Source organism: Camelus bactrianus, chromosome 6 (genome assembly GCF_048773025.1).
Source record: "Camelus bactrianus isolate YW-2024 breed Bactrian camel chromosome 6, ASM4877302v1, whole genome shotgun sequence".
In the NCBI taxonomy this organism is placed as follows: Eukaryota; Metazoa; Chordata; class Mammalia; order Artiodactyla; family Camelidae; genus Camelus; species Camelus bactrianus.
The window spans coordinates 74,007,210-74,027,152 of record NC_133544.1 but is presented as its reverse complement, the minus strand read 5'-3'; the positions used below and the strand labels follow the sequence as shown (position 1 = coordinate 74,027,152).

Below are 19,943 nucleotides of genomic sequence, written 5' to 3'. Positions count from 1 at the left end.
CTTCGTCATGGGAAAATCTGTTAAGAAATTTGGTGAGGTCACAAAACTTTTTAGAAGTATTAAAAATATTGTACTTTATTTGCAAGACGGTAAAGTAGTAAGTCGGTGCTAATTCTTGTCGTCTGGGGTTGGTTTTTTTTATAGTGGTCTATCTTAGGTCTGTCATCTTCCCTTATCTTTTTGTCTTCCTCTCTCTTACAATCTAGCATAATGGTCTGAAAGCATTAATGCAGTTTGCCATTGCACAAAGGATTACCTGTTCTCAGGTCCTGATACAGAAACATCTGATTCGTCTTCTATCAGGTAGAGTCTTCTCTGAATTATTATTATGTTATTTACATGTCTTTTCCCATTGCATTTCTGGCAGTGTGTTTTACTAGGAAACTACACAGTCAGCTAATTTTGAACACTGACTACAGCAGCCTTACAAAAGAAAAAAACAAAAAATAAAACAAAACGTGTATACCTGCCCCTGTAATACCTGTAATCTTACTTTTAAAACCAAAGTATTTTCCAAATGTTGTCAACTTATGTCCATTATATCTACCTTGGGGTCTTTTGAGCCAGTACCCACAATCAGTAACATCCTTGCATCCCAATGTGGTTAGAAAAGGGAGCAATGATGTAGATAGATCATTTGAAGATATGTTTAATTTTGCTGGTGTGTATCAAAGTCAGAGTCATGTAAAAATAATAGAAATGCTAAGTGTGGTCATCTTAGACCGCATTCCCATGCATGCCCTTTTCTTTGAGAGACAGATTTTTTTTTTTTAAGATTTTAACAAGCTAGAAATTAACTAAGCTTATATAGTGCTCTGAATTAGTATAAATATAAGAGGAAAGATGAGAGGTTATGCAGTAGTGGAATGATTTGGCTTTCATTTTGGTTATCTGCATTTCCGTTTGGGCATTTGTACTATAGGAGCTCCTCTGCACGTAACAGGTCAGGCTTAAAAAGGACTGTTTATAAATCTATTTGTTCATAACTTAAGTATGTCACAGGTAAAGGGGTTTAAGTTTACACTTCCTAAATATATTTCTACCAAATAAGAGAGTCCCTAAATTTTTTTTAAGGTTTGAAAACCAAGCATAGTTTTTTTTCTAGCTGATCTAGCAGGCTCCACCCCATCCCCAAATTGACTACCTACTTTACCTTAAAAGTCTATTAAAACAGATCACTTTCCTCCTTATTAACCCCCACAAGGAGCTCCTCATGGGCAGCTTTCTGCTCACTCTGATGACCTTGGGGTTCCATGGCTTCATCCATGGTTGCCTAAATTTCCTTAGAACTGCCACCATGCTAAGCCTTTATGTTTTCAAATTAACCTCCAGCTATCTCCTGAATTAACCTCATGCTGATAGGAATCTAGTATTAATACTGTTCCCCAGCCTCACACTTAACTTTTTTCCCTTTTTTCATTTACTTTTTCTCATATTGGTCAGTTGCACAGACCCAGAATTTTGTGTGTATTATATGTGCCTCTCATTCTTAGGATCTCTTTGTATTGTTAATAGTTTATTTTATTTGCATAGTAATATTTTGGTTTTGTTTTTTTAATTTTTTGGTATCTGTTTTCATTCCAGTTATAATTTGGATACCTTGTTTTACCAGCACTTCCAAAGAATCTCCTAGATTTTACATTGATCACACCTTATGGAATTTATAATGTTTAAAACACCTCCAAAATAAGCACCAAACAAGGAGACTACTTGATATCATCAGAAATGGCAGAGGCCGAAATAATAGTGCATAATCTCTAATTGGCAGAAGTGATGTGCTTTTGCTTTGTAATGTAGCTTTGTGCCTTTATGTAAAAGTTTGTCATGTGAAAATTTATTAGCAGGAAAAATCTTTATTTTCAGGATGTTTAGGCTATAAACGTATGTATAGAGGAATAAGATATTGTCCCTGCCATTATAAGACTTACGAGTGAATTAAAGAGGCAGAACCTCTGTGAAGACTGACATTATAAAGTAGCTAAATGTTAGCTGGTAAAAATATGTACTTCAAGAATTGAGATAGGAAGAAATCACTATGGGGCTCTGATGTGTCTCCTCTAGTAGGGGATACATAAAGACAAGGTGAGAGGGACAGAGACAGCTTTCTAAGCATAGTGCATAATTTGAACAGAGATTGAGGACGTGGAGAGCAGGTGGTATGTTCAAATAGATGAGTCTGATAGGAGGAGGAGCACCTAGAGATAGAGAGGAATGAAGTTGTTATGACAAAAATAGAGGATCTTAAATGCCCCAGTGAGAGATTTGAACTTTATCCTTTAGGTTATTCAGAAATTTTGAAATGTTTTGGGCAATAGTATTCTAAGGTTAATTTGATATTGTATAGGTTGTATTAGAAAAAGGAAAAATTAGAGATAACATACATACCTATTGTAGTAACATAAATTAAGGAGGGAATTAGGATGGGCTGGGCTGACGAAAGATGGTGAATTAAAATGAATAACAAGATTATTGAGAGAAATAGGAAGTCCACAATTAAGAGCTGTGTGTGTGAAAGGTGATGAATATTGTTTTAATATATTGATTCTGCAGTAGCAATAGGACATACAATGTTCAGTGCCATGTATGTGCCAGAAATTGTATAGGGATCTTTTTATATAATCATTTCTTCTAACCACCATCCTTCAAGGAAATTCTCATTTTCCCCATTTACAGATGAAGAAATTGAGGCACAGAGGTTATATGACTTGACCAAGGTCATAAAACCAGTAAGAGGCAGAACTAATATTTGAACCCAGGCCTGACCGTAAAGCCTGTGCTTTTCCTACTGTATCACAGAAGTTTTGCTGAGACATTTCATTTAACATAAACAGAAGACTTTACTTATAGATGAAAATATGCATGCAAAAAATTAACTTGATTTTAAAGGACTTTTAAAATAAATATATTTAGTAGCCAGAAAAAAAAGTCTCACAACTGCTTGTAAGAAAAATTTGATGACAAGAGTATTCCATTGGCTGAAAAGGTGATACAGTTCAGGACTGGGGATTAGGGGTGTTACAGTGTCCTGGGAGCGAAACACTTCGTAACATTCAGAAGAAAATATGGTAGGTAGTTTAAGTAGTGTCATGGACGTGTTAACTGGCATATCAGAAATATTACTGAAAAAGTTTAATTTGAGGAAGTGAGAGCTAGAAGCAGCAAATGACATATCAAGAACACACAGCTAGTTAATAGAACCTTGTGACTCACTTTAGTTTGTTTTATAAAGCCAATATTAATAGTATTTTTAGTGGTTACTACATGCCAAACTCAGGATAAGTACTTTTAATATACATGTTAATGAACCTCCCAACAATTTTGAATACACTGTAGACTTACAGAAGTCAAGTTGCTTGCCTGTGATTCAAATAGTCACAGGCAGTGCTGGATCCCATTTCTGTCTGACTCCTGTCAACAAAAATAATAGAAATAGAAAAATGTTTTATTTGAGCTAAACTGAGGACTATAGCCCAGAAGCCAGCTTCCCAGATTACTCTGAGAAACTGCTCCAGAGACATAGTTTTCAGCACAGTTTTATATCTTGTCAGAACAAAGAACATAAAACAAGTCAGGGATGCATTTCTTCAAGACTTCAAAAAATAAATAAATAAAAACAGACCAGCATGTACACAAGGAATCAGTTAGGCCTTGGCACCTGTGGAGGGAATACCAGCACTGGCATTCCAGCAAGGGAGCATTTAATCTTTATTTTTAACATAGACATTTTTTACTTCTGGTCAGTGTGCCCTTTTCTTTAGCATTTGAAGCAGATGTACAACGTATGTTTGATAGACCACAAACAGGCTGTTTTGGTTAGCATAAAATGCAAGTTAACTCATGTATAAGCCTGAATGACTTCCCCATACCTCAATATCTGAACATTTCTTTTATCACTCCAAAGCCCGTGCTCTTGACTTTTATGGTATTTAGAATCTTGGGTTTGCAGTTAAGAAATTGACCTTGTCTGAAAAGAGCCTTCTCTCCCTCATTTTTAACAAATAATAACCTTATTGAAATATTATTAATTTCCTCAACTTTGTATCTACCAAACCATTACTGCTGTTCTGAATTCTTGATTTCACTTCCTCGTCACTCTTTCCCTAACTTCTGAATTTAGAGACTGACCAGATCAGAAAGACAAAGCTTTTGAGCTGTGTGCATTTCCTTCCGTTGATCAGCCCCTGTAAAGCATTACCTAAACTTGTTCAGGAGGATCTTCTCCATCCTCCTTTCACCTCCTTTCACTTACACTGCTTTGCACGCCCTCCCTGCTCTCCACCCCCAAATTTCTTCATGTGTTTTATGTATCATAGAATATTTAGAAATACGTAGTTAGGGGGAAGAAATGGTTGGGAACGTTGTGTAACAGTAATCTTTTTCATTCAGCAAATGCTTGTTTAACAATGTCTTATTTCAGTTGTCCTAGTTTCTTTACCCTTTCTTCCTATATCTTATCTTTCAACCATTAATTTGTACCCAGGGCTTTTTAGGAGCCTTTTCTCAGTTTAGTTTATCTTCAGTTATGGTTCCCATATCTTAAAGGTGTGATGTACTGGTGTACCAGTTTCTGTATTTTATAACCCTGTTATATTTTTGTTTTAGATGTTTGTATCTTATATTGTGTTTACCTACATCGCTGTATTACTGACTGAATTACATTAAGTTTTTTTGTTTGTTTGTTTGTTTTTTCAGTTGTTCTTCCTAACTTAAAATCAGAAGATACACCTTGCCTTCTGTCCATAGATCTATTTCATGTTTTGGTAAGTGCTCAGATTTTTTTTAAACTTCACTCAGATTTATAATTTGATGTGTTTTCCTCATTCAAATTCATGTTCTTTGTTCAAGATTATAAATTGTTGGTTTTAATACTGCAAAGTTTAATCTCTTTTGTCCATTCTCTTTATAAATAGATACCAATATGACTAAGACCATTAAAATCACTTTAAAAATGAAGCCACATTTACCCTTTACTTTGTAATGGGTCTTATCCTAGTTGATTACACTTAGGTAATATCTGCTTTCCCCCTCCCTCCTTTTCTCATCTTGTTTACATTATAAGCAATGAATGATGGTGTGAGCTATCTTAAAAGTCATTAATTATTTGTGATAGGGACCAGGCCATGGACACATCTAAGCTACCCGAAAACACCTATAGTTGGGTGGCAGCTGTTTTGTGAGTTTCTTGCAAAGCTTTTCCATTTATGTGATGATTCCATTCCTTCAAAACAAGTTCTCTAGAAAGAGCAGTGGTGAGGTTGAGAGCATGGAGTCTGTGGATGCAATATTAGCCAGTATCTTCTCCCCAGTGGTTGTCACCCCTGTCTTTGGAATCTCTTGGGGGAACCTTGAAAAGAATGCTGGTAACAGGGCCCTGTCCCCTGAGATTATGATTTGGTTGTACTGGGGTGGGGCCTGTGTGTCAGTGTTATTTTAAGAGCTCCCCAAGTTGTTATAATGTTGAATCTTCTAAAACCACAGGGATGAGACCACTACCTAGAACTAGAGTAAGTCGACCTAGTAAAGGGATGAATCTGTTTGGTGATGACTTTTTCCCTCTATTTATGGTATATTATATTCTAAAATATCCCTTTGAAAATTAGGAAAAATATGGTGGTTACTAAAAAACCGCACCAACACAGTGCAGGATCTGGTGATCTTTACATTTATGAGATTAACTTATTTTGGTCTTTGTTGTTACCCACGTTCATGTCCATTTTCTCTCATAGGTGGGTGCTGTGTTAGCATTCCCATCGTTGTACTGGGATGACGCTGTTGATCTGCAGCCTTCACCAGTTAGTTCTTCCTATAACCACCTTTATCTCTTCCATTTGATCACCATGGCACACATGCTTCAGATACTTCTTGCCATAGACACAGGTAAAGCCCTCATCAGTTGTTAACTGTAAATAACATTTGGCCATGATTTATTGGCAGAATTAATGATGCTTGTGATTAACCCTATTATGTTCTTCTAAGTCCCGTATTACGTCTCTTGTTGAATGATTGTTCATTTGCTTCCCTACAGATGCTATTTAAACAGAAAGGTAGAAGAGCAGAGACAGGAATAGTTAGCTAAACCACTTGACTCTCCAACTTGTGGCTGCTTTCTACGTATACAGGGAGACCATCTGGATCTGCTTTTCTTTTTTATTTTCCTTCAGATTCCCCAATGTCAAGGTCGGGAATTAGTCTCTCCACTGTTTGTACCTAAATACTTGCAGCCTTTTGATAAGCCTGACTATGAAACCACTCTTGATTCCTCCAGCTAGAATGATAGAACTTTATTCATTTTATAGCACTTATCACACAGTATCTTATTTTATAGTTACAGCTTACTGTTGTTCTAGTCCTTTCCCTGCTTCTCTTTTCTTCCTGTTCCTTCATCCCTATTGTAAGTTACTTAAATAGGGAACATTCAGATTTCAGAATCTTTCCTCATAAGTTTCAAGTGTCTAGCAACTTTCGTTATACCCAGTAAGAACTCAGTATTTTCTGGACGAATGTTCATTTGAGGATACATGAGTAATACAACATCATGGAATTGTGATATATTTGTCCTTTTAAACTCAGCTCTTAATAGAAAGCAAAGTCGGGTCGGGTCTTGAGTATCAGTGGTACTGAAAGTTCAAATACTTCAGAGGACAGATAATTAAAGTACCTTACAACAGTATCTAGCAAAATTAGCATATGCATTTATCTTTTGACCCACCAACCCCACTTTTAGGAATCCACCCCAAAACTCTGCTGACAAAAATATGAAAGAATACAAGCATAAGATTGTTCATTGTGACATTATTTGGAATAGCATAAAACTGGGAGATTAGTTGAATAACCTATGATGTATTCTTATAATGGAATGCTGTGCTGCTATAAAAAGGAATGAGCAAGATTTATTGAAGAAGTGAGCTCGAGGATGTAATATCAAGTGAATAAAGTAGAGTACAGAGCAGTAGTTATAGTATAATACCTTTGTGTAAGACATTTATGTGTATTTATGCATATACGTGCTTACCTAAATTCATATTTACTTACAGTTTTTATAAATTAAATAACAGAAGTATAAACCAAAAACTAATTAAAAAGAGTTACTTCTAGGACAAGGTAAAGAGTATAACGATTTGAGCAAAGACTCTTGTGAATGTCTTTTAAATGTAATTTTGATTTTAGAACCCTAATTATACTTAACTAAAAAAAATCAAATGGTTAAAATAATTTTTAACAATTGGAAAAAACCTAACTATAACAAGTATATTGAGAAAATAATTACTTAGATAACTTTAAAATACAGTATTTCAACTGTACTTTTCTAGTAGGATATATTCTGATAATGGAAGAACTATTTTAAAAATCTTAAATTGAACTCAATTAGTGGTATTAGTGGTATTTGTTATTTTGAATTATTTTAGGTAATTTTTAGGCTAAACCAAGTAAGTGGTTATGTTAATGTCATTAGGAACCAGATTTTCAATATAATGAGAAAGACACAAGAATAAATTCAGAAGAGTTAATAAAAACCCAATAATCTCAGTTAAAATCCCTACAGGTTATTTTTTGGATATCAACAAACTGATTGTAAGTTTATATGGAAAGGCAACAGACTCAATAGCCAACTCAGTATTGAAGGAGAAGAACAAAGTCAGAGGACTGACACTACTTGACTTTAAGATTTACTATAAAGCTACAGGAATCAAAACAATGTGTTATTGGTGAAAGAACAGACAAATGAATCAATGGAACAAAATAGAAAGCCCCAAAGTAGACCCACATAAATACTGTCAACTGATCTTTGATGAAGGAACAAAGACAAATGGAGCAAAGACAGTCTTTTCCACAAATGGTGCTGAAATAACTAGATACCCACATGTAAGACAGAGACACACAGACCTTACACCTTTCCCAAAAATTAACTGAAAATGGATTCTAGACCTAAATGTAAAGTATGAAACTATACAACTCTTAGACGATAACATAGGAGGAAACCTAGGTGACCCTGAATATGCAGTGACTTCTTAGGTACAACACCAAAGGCATGATCCATGAAAGAAAGAGTTGATAAGTTGGACTTCATTAAAATTCAGTTTTTGCTCTGCAAAATATAGTATCAAGAGAATGAGAGGATAAGCCACAAACTGGTTGAATGTATCTGTAAATGACACATAAAAAACTGTTATCCAAAATATGCAAAGAACCCCTAAGATTCAACAGTAAGAAAACAAACAGCCTCATTAATAGTTGGCAAAAGACCTGAACAGACACCTTCCCAAGGAAGATATTCAGGTGGCTGTTAAGCATATGAAAAGATGTTCAATGTCAGGTGTCATTAGAGAATTACAAATTAAAACAACAATAAGGTACCAGTGCACATCTATTAGAAGGGCCAAAATCCATAACACTGGCAACTCTGAGTACTGGCAAGGATGTGGAACTCTCATTCATTGCTGACGGGAATGAAGTCCATGCCACTTCAAAATACAGTTTGGCAGTTTCTTACAAAACTAAGCATGCTTCTACCATACAGTCCAGCAATCACACTCCTTGATGCCTACCCAAATGAAGTGAAAACCTCGATCTACACAAAAACTTGCACACAGATGTTTATAGCAACTTTATTCATAATTGCCAAGATTTGGAAGCAACCCATGTATCTTTGTGAATGGATAAATAAACAATAGTACATCCAAACAATAGAGTATTCTTCAGTGTTAAAAACAAATGAGCTATCAAGCAATGAAAAAGTGTAGAGGAACCTTAAATGCGTATTACTAAGTGAAAGAAACATATTTGAAAAGTCTACGTTCTGTATGATTTCAACTATATGACATTCTGGAAAGTGCAAGACTATGGAGACAGTAAAAAGATAAGGGATTGCCTGGGGTTAGGGGAGAGAGAGACGTGAACAGGCAGAGCACGGAGGATTTTTAGGGCAATGAAACTACTCTTTGGGATATTACAATAGTGGATACGTTTCATTATACATTTGTCAAAATGGATAGAATGCACACCACCAGGAATGATCACTAGTGCAAACTATGGACTTTAGGGCAATAACTCAGTGGTGCTGATAGCAGGGGAAATGGTGGGTATTCGGGAAAAGTTGATATATGGGAAATCTGGGCTTTCTACTCAATTTTGTTGTGAACCTAAAACTGCTTTAAAAAACAAAGGTAAATTAATTTTAAAAGATCTTGTTACATGGGTGCATGCATTTCACCAAACTCATAAAATGGTGCATTTAATATTTGTGCATTTCATTGCGTGTAAAATTACCCCAAGCCAAAAAAATGATCATATACAAATGTCAAATTCTTGCATTTAAACTGGAAATATCAGTATGAGCTCGTGATATATTTTCCTTTAAAAAAATTATCCTTCCTAAAGAGACCTTAATTGACAAAGGAAAAGAGCTGGCACTATTTAAGGTAAGAGACTCAGGGTAATTTTAATCATGGCCTCTGAGATGGATTAATGTATAAACAAAGCATTTTTAAAATAAAAGAGTACTACTCAGATGTGCTGTAACCATCCCTCACAGCAGACTGAAAAGTAATCATGTTTATCCCCGTTTTAATACAATAAAAGTTCAGAGAACTTCAGTGGCTTACCCAGAATTTTAACTCAAGTAGGAGAGTTGACATTGCCAGAAAGGTTTAGGATAGTCTTCCTAAGGGTTAAGGATAGATTATGGAGGAAAATGACCCCACAAGGTTCTTTTTATGTGTGTCTCTCTTTGCTTGAGCAAGAAGGCAAGACAGGAACCTACTTCCCTTTCTAGATGTTGAATTTCTTCCTGCTGGCTAAGACTGCTAGGAACCCAGAGCAGGTAGATGATCTAATTTATTTACCTGGTTGTATTATAATGAGGTAAATATTTTTTTAAATGTCATGTTTAGCATGATTGTGGTTCTGCCCTATGTGTTTTCGCCAGCTAACATACTGATAAAGGTTACCTAACAGTTTTAGTATTCAGAATTAACTATTTAGACTGAGAAGAAAGTAAGAACCTCAGTTGAATTGACACTACTTATTGTCCTGGAACCATGAAATTGAGGTATAATTGATAAGTTGAATAGCAAATTAGTAGATTTATCTTTCAGAATTTCTTTTTCAGACCGCCCCCTTGCTCAGAATCAAGAAGAGAGTGAAGAGGCCCATTCTGCATCTTCTTTCTTGGCAGAAGTTTCTCAGTATACAAGTGGGTGAGTAGCAGTCCATTAGTGCAGTCTATTTCAATATTATTTTTGTAATTCCACATCTTTGTTCAGTGTTTGGCAGTGTAACTTTTGAACCGTTTTAATTCCAGTTTTTAAAAATCAGTTAATGTCTTTTGAAATAACAACAAAGAAAAGCTACCCATTTATTTGTTTCTGAGACTGAAACAAGTTTTGACACATCTTTTGCTCTTTAAACTGTTCTGGCAACATAGGCAAAAGATGATAGAATTTTAACAGTATGCATCAGTTAGAAGTTAAATAAATGTAGAAAGTAGAAAATAGGTTGTCCTTTTAAAGCATTCCATACAGTTGACGCACTTAGCTAATTAGAGGTTTTTCAAGGCTACTCTAAGTCATGTGTGAAATACATTGGCAATGCAGAGGTTAAAACCAAAAGTGCAATAGGAGTGCTCTGCTGAACTTCTTCACCAGATACCAGCTTCCCCTCTTTGTTTTCATCTTCTTCATCAGTCAGTTTTTTTTTCCAGTTTAGGTACTGAATATGTGTATGTTTATTTTTAAGTTAATCGACTTAATTTTTTAGAGCTGTTTAAGGTTTATAGAAAAGTGGTAGAGCGCATGCCTAGCATACACTAAGTCCTGGGTTCAATCCCCAGTACCTCCATTAAAAAGACAAACAAAAAACAGATTTCCCATTTACTCCCTTCCCCAACCAGTTTCTCCATTATTAACATCATGCATTTGTGTGGTACATTTGTTAAGTTGATGAGCCAGTACGTTGTTATTAAATAAAGTCGTAGTTTACATTAAGGTTCAGTCTTTGTGTTGTATGATTATAGTGTCATATAGATTAGTTTTACCACCCTGCACATCACCAATTTTAATACAGAAATCAGGAAAGTATTACTTCTTTTTTTAAATTAACTTGGCTGCTTTGGTTAGTTATTGATAAATCTGTTTGCTCCACATTTCATTACAAAGGCTAGGAAAAGAAGAAAGTTCTTTGCCTTAAAGATCTACATGGTAAATAAAACATGCAAGATTTATATACTCTTTAGGAAACTATTAGGAAATTTAAAGACTGAAGCTATAGCTAGTTAAATATTTTGTTTTAAAAGTTTAAAAATTAAATGGATAAAAAATTATTTAATGCTTAGCTATGTTTTTGAAAGGAGGTATGTTTACAATCTAGACAAAGTTTTGGTCTGACCAGTATTTTGTTCTGTTTTGGGATTATTGCCTCTTAGCTGCATTGGGTGTGGCATTCCTGGCTGGTATTTATGGGTCTCACTGAAGAATGGCATCATCCCTTACCTTCGCTGTGCAGCATTGTTTTTCTACTATTTACTTGGAGTAACTCCACCTGAAGAACTGCTTACCAGTAAGTAGGAAAATGAAAGCCCAGAGAGGTAAATAAGAGACTTTTTTTCTTACCTTCAATCTCCAGTATGCAAAGTGAGAGAGGCAGAACCACGTCTTCATTCCTCACCTCTTTCATCAGTGTCCACTCCAAACATGTGTGTCCCCACCCTGGTGGAGGTAAAAGATGAGGCTAAAAACCAGATTAGCCTCATAATCTGCAAAACCTTGTCATGGCTCCTGTCTATGTACAGCTTTTATACTCGAGCCTGTAAATGCCAGCATGCAGAATATGACAGGTTACACAAGAACCTAAAGGCATAGGTTGCCTTTCAGGGAAGAGAACTGTTAGGCTAGGTAGGAGGAGATTTTTGTTGTATATTCTGTTATTTGAAATTTGAACATATGACTATACCTATTAGAAAAGAATTAAAATGCTGGTAGGAAAGGCCTATCGTAACAAACCAAGACTATGTATATTTGAGTAACAGAATCATTTTCTTTCTCCGTTACTTGCCTTAAATCTAGATCCAGGTAGAGAGGCTTCCTTGTGGCTTTGTATGGTTAAAAATCAGAAGGTTTGTATGATTTTGGAAGAATCACCAGTTGCTCAGAGATTCTTCCTTTTGTCCTTTTCTCAGGTCAGCTTTACTGGCTATCAGCTTCTTTATCTTGAACTCAGTTTAGTAGGGTTCGTTAAATCTAGGTTTATTCTGAACCTGTATGAATAAGATGTTACTTTCCAAGTAGCTTGTGGTTATCAGTACAGATCTGTTGTTTTCATTTTTTTTAAATCATGTATTGTAAAAACTAGAACCAAGAAGCTTCTAGAAGAGATCATAAAGAATATCTTGGCTATTTTGAGGTAAGCAAAGCTTTCCTAGAGAAAAAAAGGCACTAAGCATAGAAGAAAAAAGGTTTAACAATCAAAAGTGTAAATTTCTGCTCATCGTGAGACCATTATAAGTTATATCTAGATTCAAATCATGATTTTATATTCTGCTTGCTAGCTATATATCCTTGGGTATCTTAATCTCTGTGCCTCAGCTTCATCATCTATGAAACAGAGATAATAAAACGCAAGGCAGTTTGGAAATTAAATAACATACATGAACACTTAACCTTGGTCATAAAAATTAATAAATTCTCAATATGTTAGTTTTTCTTCCTATTATTAGTATCATATAGTGTGGATTGTAAGGTTCCTAGAAAAGATGTATTAAAGATACTTGAACGTCTTCAAACTTTGACACATTTCATTTCCCAGAATGAGTACTGGAGAGAAAGCTTCCTCCCCAGTCCTGATGTTTCCTTCCATGTGGCTAGAATAAATTAATGCAACACTTAAAAAACACTTAAAAAAAATCATACATTATCTAGTTGGTATAGTGGATAAGATAAAGTCCTTTTTTTTAATTGGGAAGAGACCAAATATAAACAAACAGATAAAGATATATAGTATAATGTCAAATGGTGATAGGTGCTGCAAAGAAAAATAAAGCAGGTCATGGGAACAGAGAGTGCTGGGGCCAGAGTGGGTAACACGTTTAGATAGATAGTCATGGAAGGTTTCTCCTTCAGAGACACTGGAAAAAGAGAGGGTGTAGAACTGGGCAGGGAGTTGAAGGAAGAGTACTCCTAAGCATAAGGGACAGTACATGTAAAGGCTTTGGTTGACAGAGTCAAAGAATAGTAGAGATGAGTGGCCGTACCCCAGTGAACAGGGGAGGGTGTCAGAGATGAGGTTTAAGAGGCAGCCACCGGCAGATGCTGTCCGGCCTTTATGCCACAGAGGGGATTTTTGTATTTTGTATTTTTGTGGTGGTTTGACCATGAAGAAGTCTGATCAGGAGATTGACTCAATCGGATTTAAAAGTATCACTATGTCTTACTTATCACCCATAGTTTTATAGAGTACAAAATACACTCTATATAGAGACAGTATAGAAATGAGCATAAACAATGAAGAAACTCTGTTAACAGGTTGATCAGGTAAGAATAACGTGCTTATTAAATGTATTTTTTTCTTGCAGATTCTGCAGAAGGAGAGTACAGTGCACTCTGTAGCTATTTATCTTTACCCACAAATTTGTTCCTGCTTTTCCAGAAATACTGGGATACTGTAAGGCCCCTCCTCCAGAGGTACTGTGGGGGTAAAATATCATTGTTGGGTTATTATACAGTTTGGAAATTTTAAATTAAAATTATTTGCTAAGCTTTTAGATTGATTAGCATTGATTGAAAGGAGTGACAAAAACAGATGGAATTGGGAATAAGACCAGCAGCAGTGAGCAGCTGGAATTTCTGCTTGTTCCACCTTGACTGCCATTCATTGTGCTTATTTTTCCCACGGCTGCTGTCTCATCCCAGTTTTAAATAGGGGCAAGGGCGTAGGGGGAGTCATGTTATCAGCAACCATACAGTCACAGTTAAGTATCAAAAGAACCCAAGTGAGGCTACAGCAGCAGCATATCTCACATGGTAGTACACATCTCAGAAAGGTAACTGGGGAGGAAAAAAAAGTCATTTGGTAGATCAAAGATGTATCCAGTTAAATTTCTCATAGAGAAGTGTGTCTTTCTTTCATTAAAACTTTCTTTCTACCCCATTGCTTACTGGCCCTTCAGATCACTCTACCCTTCAAACTTCTAGTCTCCTTACCCTATCTTTGCCACTACCGTTTTCCTTTTTTTTTTTTTAATCGGTTCTAAATGTGTCTCTTACTTTATTTCCCCCATTAAAGTTTCTGACATCCGATTCCAATACTTGTTGGCGGGGCAGTAGGGTAGGGTTTCCCACACATCCAACAAGCAATTCTCAGCTGGGTGTCCTAAATTCAACTCAGTTCTGACACTGTCTAGCTGGAGATAGCTTCAGATCCCACAGGTTAAGGGCTCAGTCGTATAAAACTGACACTACACACACACACACACACACACACACACACACACTCACACACACACACACACACACACACTCTTCAGCAGCTCACAGAACTCAGAGAAATATTTTACTTACTAGGTCACCATTTTATTATAAAAGAATATAACTCAGGAAAAGCCATGTGGAAGAGATGCAGAGAGCAAGGTATGGGGAAAGGGAACCAAGCTTTCGCACTCTCTGAGCATGCCACTCTCCCCAAATCAACATGTGTACGTCAGCCTGGAAACTGTCCACATCTTGTCCTTTAGGGGTTCTTATAGAGGCTTTATTTTGTAAGCGTGATTGATTAAATCATTGGCCATTGGCAATTGATTCGACCTCCAACCCTTCTCCCTCCCTAGAGGATGGTGTATGGGGGGAGGCTGAAAGTTCCATCCCTCGAGGTTAGTTCTCAGGCTACCAGCCCACATTCTTAAGTCCAAACTTCACTTCGTTAACATAACAAAAGACACGTTCTCATTCTTCTCATTTAGGAAATTGCAGAAGTTTTGGAAGCTCTGTGCTGAAGTTGTGCTGACCCATTTGTGCCAGGAACTGGGTCAGAGACCAAATATATATTTCTTATTATTGTTAAAAAACACAGTTCAGCTGAGTAAACCTGAAGATCTAATTGGTTATTAAACAATTCATGAGTAGCAAATAGAAAGGAGGTTTTTATAGGCAGAGGGCAAGTGGGACAAGGAAGTCATAAATAAAAAGGGTTATTTCCAGCAAGGTCACCTGTGTTTATGGGATAAAAGTGTCTCTTAGGCAGATGACCTCTCTGGTGCTGACCAGGAAATTCCAGACTGACTGGTAAAGATTTCTTTTCTGAGGAAGATTGAAATTGCACTTAGGTTAGGTATGAAGTCTGGATTTGGTGACATGGCTTAGCACAAGTAACTCCATTTTGGGCCTGCTGTCTCTTTTTTGACATTATCAGTCACAATATTACACTCATGATTTCGTTGTCTTTTCAGTTTCCTGCATTTTTCTTTCTCCTTTTTCTTAATCAGTGTCTCTTCCCCTGCATGCCCAAGTCAGGATTCGAGTGAATATCTGCCCATCTCCTGCCACCTTTCTCTGCTCTCACCTCTTCTCTTGGGTTCTTTTCTGTGTTTCCTTATTTCTCATGAGGTATTCTGATCTCTAGTGTGATAAAAATTAATTAAATGGATCCAAAAAAGTCAGTATCATGCTTGTGTTGAGTACAATCACAGTAGTTTATATTAATTTTACTTTTATATTCTTGGAGTCGATAATTTTTAACTTGCTATTCTAATTTAATGTTAAAAACTCAACCTTTGAAACAGAAGGTCTGTACCAATCCTGGCTCTGCTTGCCTCAGAGCCCTTCCTCATCCTCTGCTCTGAAAGGCAGGAGACTGACTCCTGTAGCCATTGTTCCCCAGTCTCCCTTGTCAGTTAGCTTCTGCCTGAATTCAGCCTGTGGGAGGCACTGTCAGGCTGCTGGAGGCTGGGAGGAAGAGAGAAGCCTGTGTTTAGGCCACCTCTGTGCCTTGTGAGGCATCTCTGGCAGTGGCTACAGCCCTTCTCTGGCTCCAGTTTCCGCTAGACTAGTCTCCTGCAGTTCTAGTATCTACCAGTGACCCTAGCTCCTGAACTCCAACAATACCGCTATTTTCTTCTGTTCCTCCAGCCTGGGAAAGGTAGCTTCCTGTTACTGGCTAATCTTTGGGTTGCCTTGCCTTTTTGTCTCCTGATTGGCTTCTCAGCCCTTCCGTCACCTTTACTTCCAATTCTTGGTATTAAACTCCCTCCTGTTAAAATACTCAGAATGGCTTCTGTTTTTCTAGTAATAGATAAATTCTTTAAAAAATAAATTAATGAAGTGGGGAATAAATAGGAAGACAGAAAAAAAGAAACGGAGACAAGAAAAGGAGAAGAAAAGGGGGCAAGACATAGGGTAAAAGAAGTCCAGCAGGGGGTACATGGAAAGAAGGGACAGAGAGATTTCGACAGAATGGATCAATGAATATTGCACTGAAGTTGTGGTGACCCATTTGGTTTTTCTCTCCACTCTCCATATAGGTGGTGTGCTGACCCCGCCTTACTAAACTGTTTGAAGCAAAAAAGCGCTGTAGTCAGGTTGGTTTTACTTCTCAATCCTTCCCCATCTACAAATTGTGTTTCTGAATGTAGTCGGTTATCGAGCGTGCTTTCTAGTCTGCCGTCTTCATTCTCATCACATTGTTTCTTACATTTCTGTTAGGTCTTTGCCAAAAATTACATTCTTCCCACAGTTGATTTTTTCTTGGAGTGGCTGTCCTTTCCCTCTTAATTGTTTGACACCACCAGCTCCTGTTCCTTAAGCTAGAGCATACCTATTAAAAGGCAAAGAAAGAGATGGTGTCTTGGAACTGCTAGTGTATTAAAATGAGAAGATTCATATAAACCATTTTTTCAGTATTCATATAAACCACTTTTTTTTTTACTTTTGAGAATAAAGATACAAATAGAACTATTCCTTCCTCCCCTTCCCTTCCTTTCTGATGCTTAGACACTGCCCAGCAAAACTTCCTTCAGCCCTCCTATCTCCCTTAAGTTGTGGCTCCATTTGAAATCCATCTCCTGCTCAAGCACCAATTCAAATGCTACGTTCTCCCTGAAGCCTATCCTAATATATCCCCCTTGTGTGTGTGCTCACATATGTGTGCATGTGTCCTGGCCAGCACCGTAAATCACTAAGTGGTAAACTCAACAAGGGCTAGAACTGCGTGCTTATCTTCTTTGCACCCCTCCCAGGGCCTGGTTTGTATCATGTACAGTCTCTCATTCTTATTCAGATTGAATCACATCAATAAACAGAAAGAGGAATTGACCCCCAGCCTTAAATACTACCACCAGTACCACTTTTTAATGGCTAAAGCTAACATTATGAGACCTTGTGCATTTGCCACCTTCTTTTCTCCTGTTTTTTCACCCTTTGAGCTCCTTTCACCTTCTCCTTAAATGTGCTTATGTTGCCTACTCCTTAACCCATCTTCAGTGATTTAGAGATTATAGACCCCACCCCCTGTGCTCAGATGCAGTAGTATTCACATGACTAGGAAAAAGAAGGTTTAAAAGATGAGTACCTACTTTAGGACTATTGATCTTACACAGTTTTTCCTATATTTCAGATCGTTGTGTGCCTTTTAGACATCTATTTCCCCAGCATGGTACTAAATACTCTGGGAGAGTTAAAGGACATAAAACATACAGCTTTTGGTCATGGGTAATTTACAATCTAATTATGCTCATAAATTCAAGACAAAAGATAAAGTATAATAATGTATGGAATATACTGTTAATTCTATAGAAATGTAAAGAGTAAAGATTCTCAATTATGCAAGATTAGGCTTAGAGGAGATAATTTTACTGAACACAGAAGGAATTGTAGAATTTGAATTGATTGAGGTTTGAGGAGAGAATTTCCTGTTATTCAGATGACCTTCCCCAAGGCTAGCATGCAAGGCTTTTATTGTATCAGTCTGGTGAGAATGAATAATAACATTTGTGAACATATATCAAGTATTAAGTATATTGTGTTTCACTTGAATATCTTACTGAGTTCTCAACAGCTCTTTGGGGCTCCTTGATACTGTTATTCATATTTAACATTTCTTAAATCATCGTGAGTCTTTTATGTTTTTCCCCCTCCCTCCTCCCAAAATGTGTTATTAAATTAATGGTGTGCCTTATGATTAAGAAAGTGTAATATATTTATTCTTAGTTTAAAGTCCAGGATAATACAGCATTAGGTTCAGCAACTTTTTGGTGTCAGAGAATTTAGGATTTGTAACTGGGTCTGTTTGATTTCAAAGGCTGTGTCCTTAACCACCACTACTTTTTTTTTTTTTAAATGAAATTACTTTCTTTATTTAATTTTTAAAATTTATTTTGGGGGGGGAGTAATTAGGTTTTTATTTATTTATTTTTAATGAAATTACTGGAGATTGAACCCATGACTTTGTGCATGCTAAATGTGCACTGCACCATTGAGCTATACCCCCCCGAAATGACATTACTTTAATGTAGCTTCAAAAAAAAATCCTAGCAACAAAAATAAATTTTAAAAATTGACATTTTTCTAAAATGGTGCATACTAAAATAATTGACTAATACTTGATTACAGAACATAATTCAAACTATTGTTGGTATTTCAGTGTATTACTAAGGAAACGTTTAAAAAGAAATTTTGCACACCAAAATTGGAACAGCACTTATAATTCTATTTACGGCTGTGAAAAGGCAGTCAGCTTCTACTTAAAACTGTAACCAGTGATGAAAATATACTTCAAAAACATAAACATTTGCTCTGACAATCTTTAATATTGGTTAAAAACAGACTGATGTTCGTTGCTGATGGAAGTGGCTTTAATCCAACGTGCAAAAAAAAGTGTAGCTATATGCTTTTACTTGAGATACATGAGACCAGTGCTTCTGTACTATGTACACATTTAAAAGATTTTAAATGTATTAATTTAAGGAAGGACATTGCATCTTCTCTATGGATAAATCACATGTTACAGAGAGCCCAAAAGCTTGCTGACATTCTTTTAGTTACCCAAACTATCTGAAGAGGCATACCTGTTCTTGTCCTAATTTTGATCCTAAATAAAAATCCAGTTTCAAAATCAATTAGGAATTACTTTGACTAGGAAATCTTGGACTTGTAGCAAATGTCTGAAAGCCAGGTTCCTAGACTCCCTTTTCTAACCCTCTCACCACTGGTCCAGTCCACAGACCCCATCAGCTGCAGAGGGGCAATACCCGAAATAAGAAGGAATGAAAAAATTCAGCCCACGACCAACATGCCTATAACCACCACTACTTTATATTACCTTCCTCGACAGTATAGAAATCTAGCTGGAACAATTTGGTCTTAGGAAATATGAGAGTTGGGTTTGGAAAGGAGGTCAGCTGATGAAAGATTTGGAATTTCAGGCTGAAAAGTTTAGATTTAATCTAGTCAACAGTGTGAATTACTATGGATTGCAAGTGTCAACTAAAACAAAATGCACAACCTAAAAGTTGAGAATTAAATTTTATTTGGTGAATTTTCTGAGGACTTCAAGCCTGGGAGGCAGCTTCTCAGACAGCTCTGAGGAACTGCTCCAAAGAGATAAGGGAGGAGCCAGGATATATAGGGGTTTTTTCAACAAAGACCAGGTAGTCTGAACATAAAAAGATTACTGTTAATTAAAGAAAACCAGTTATCTGAAGTTAATGAATTTAGCACTTTCCTAGTCCAGGAAGATGCAAGAGTCCAGGCTCATTGAAATCATTCCTTTGATATGCACCTGAGCTGTCTAGGGCCTGTATCCTGTTTTTTCCCATCCTGAGTCCTTTCAGGGTGCACCAGGGTAACTGCAGTGGCCGAGGGGTTTGTCTTCATCCTAAATTCCCTTAGGGCTCACCTAAGTAGTGGCTTGATGGCTGCAACATCCTTTGTTTACTGATATGGCAGGCAACATTTTTCATTCAT

The 19,943-nt window shown here is 36.6% G+C and overlaps 1 protein-coding gene across 2 annotated transcripts in view; it reads left to right on the top strand.

The window, feature by feature from the left end:
• UBR1 (ubiquitin protein ligase E3 component n-recognin 1) overlaps nucleotides 1-19,943 on the top strand; it is a 134,192-nt gene that overhangs the window by 103,958 nt on the left and 10,291 nt on the right. For both annotated transcript variants that reach the window (XM_074365981.1, XM_074365980.1), the window contains 7 exons: nucleotides 207-303; nucleotides 4,693-4,760; nucleotides 5,727-5,877; nucleotides 10,109-10,196; nucleotides 11,420-11,553; nucleotides 13,565-13,673; nucleotides 16,505-16,561. In XM_074365981.1, coding sequence (XP_074222082.1) covers nucleotides 207-303; nucleotides 4,693-4,760; nucleotides 5,727-5,877; nucleotides 10,109-10,196; nucleotides 11,420-11,553; nucleotides 13,565-13,673; nucleotides 16,505-16,561 — 704 coding nt within the window. The remainder of the gene's footprint in view (nucleotides 1-206; nucleotides 304-4,692; nucleotides 4,761-5,726; nucleotides 5,878-10,108; nucleotides 10,197-11,419; nucleotides 11,554-13,564; nucleotides 13,674-16,504; nucleotides 16,562-19,943) is intronic.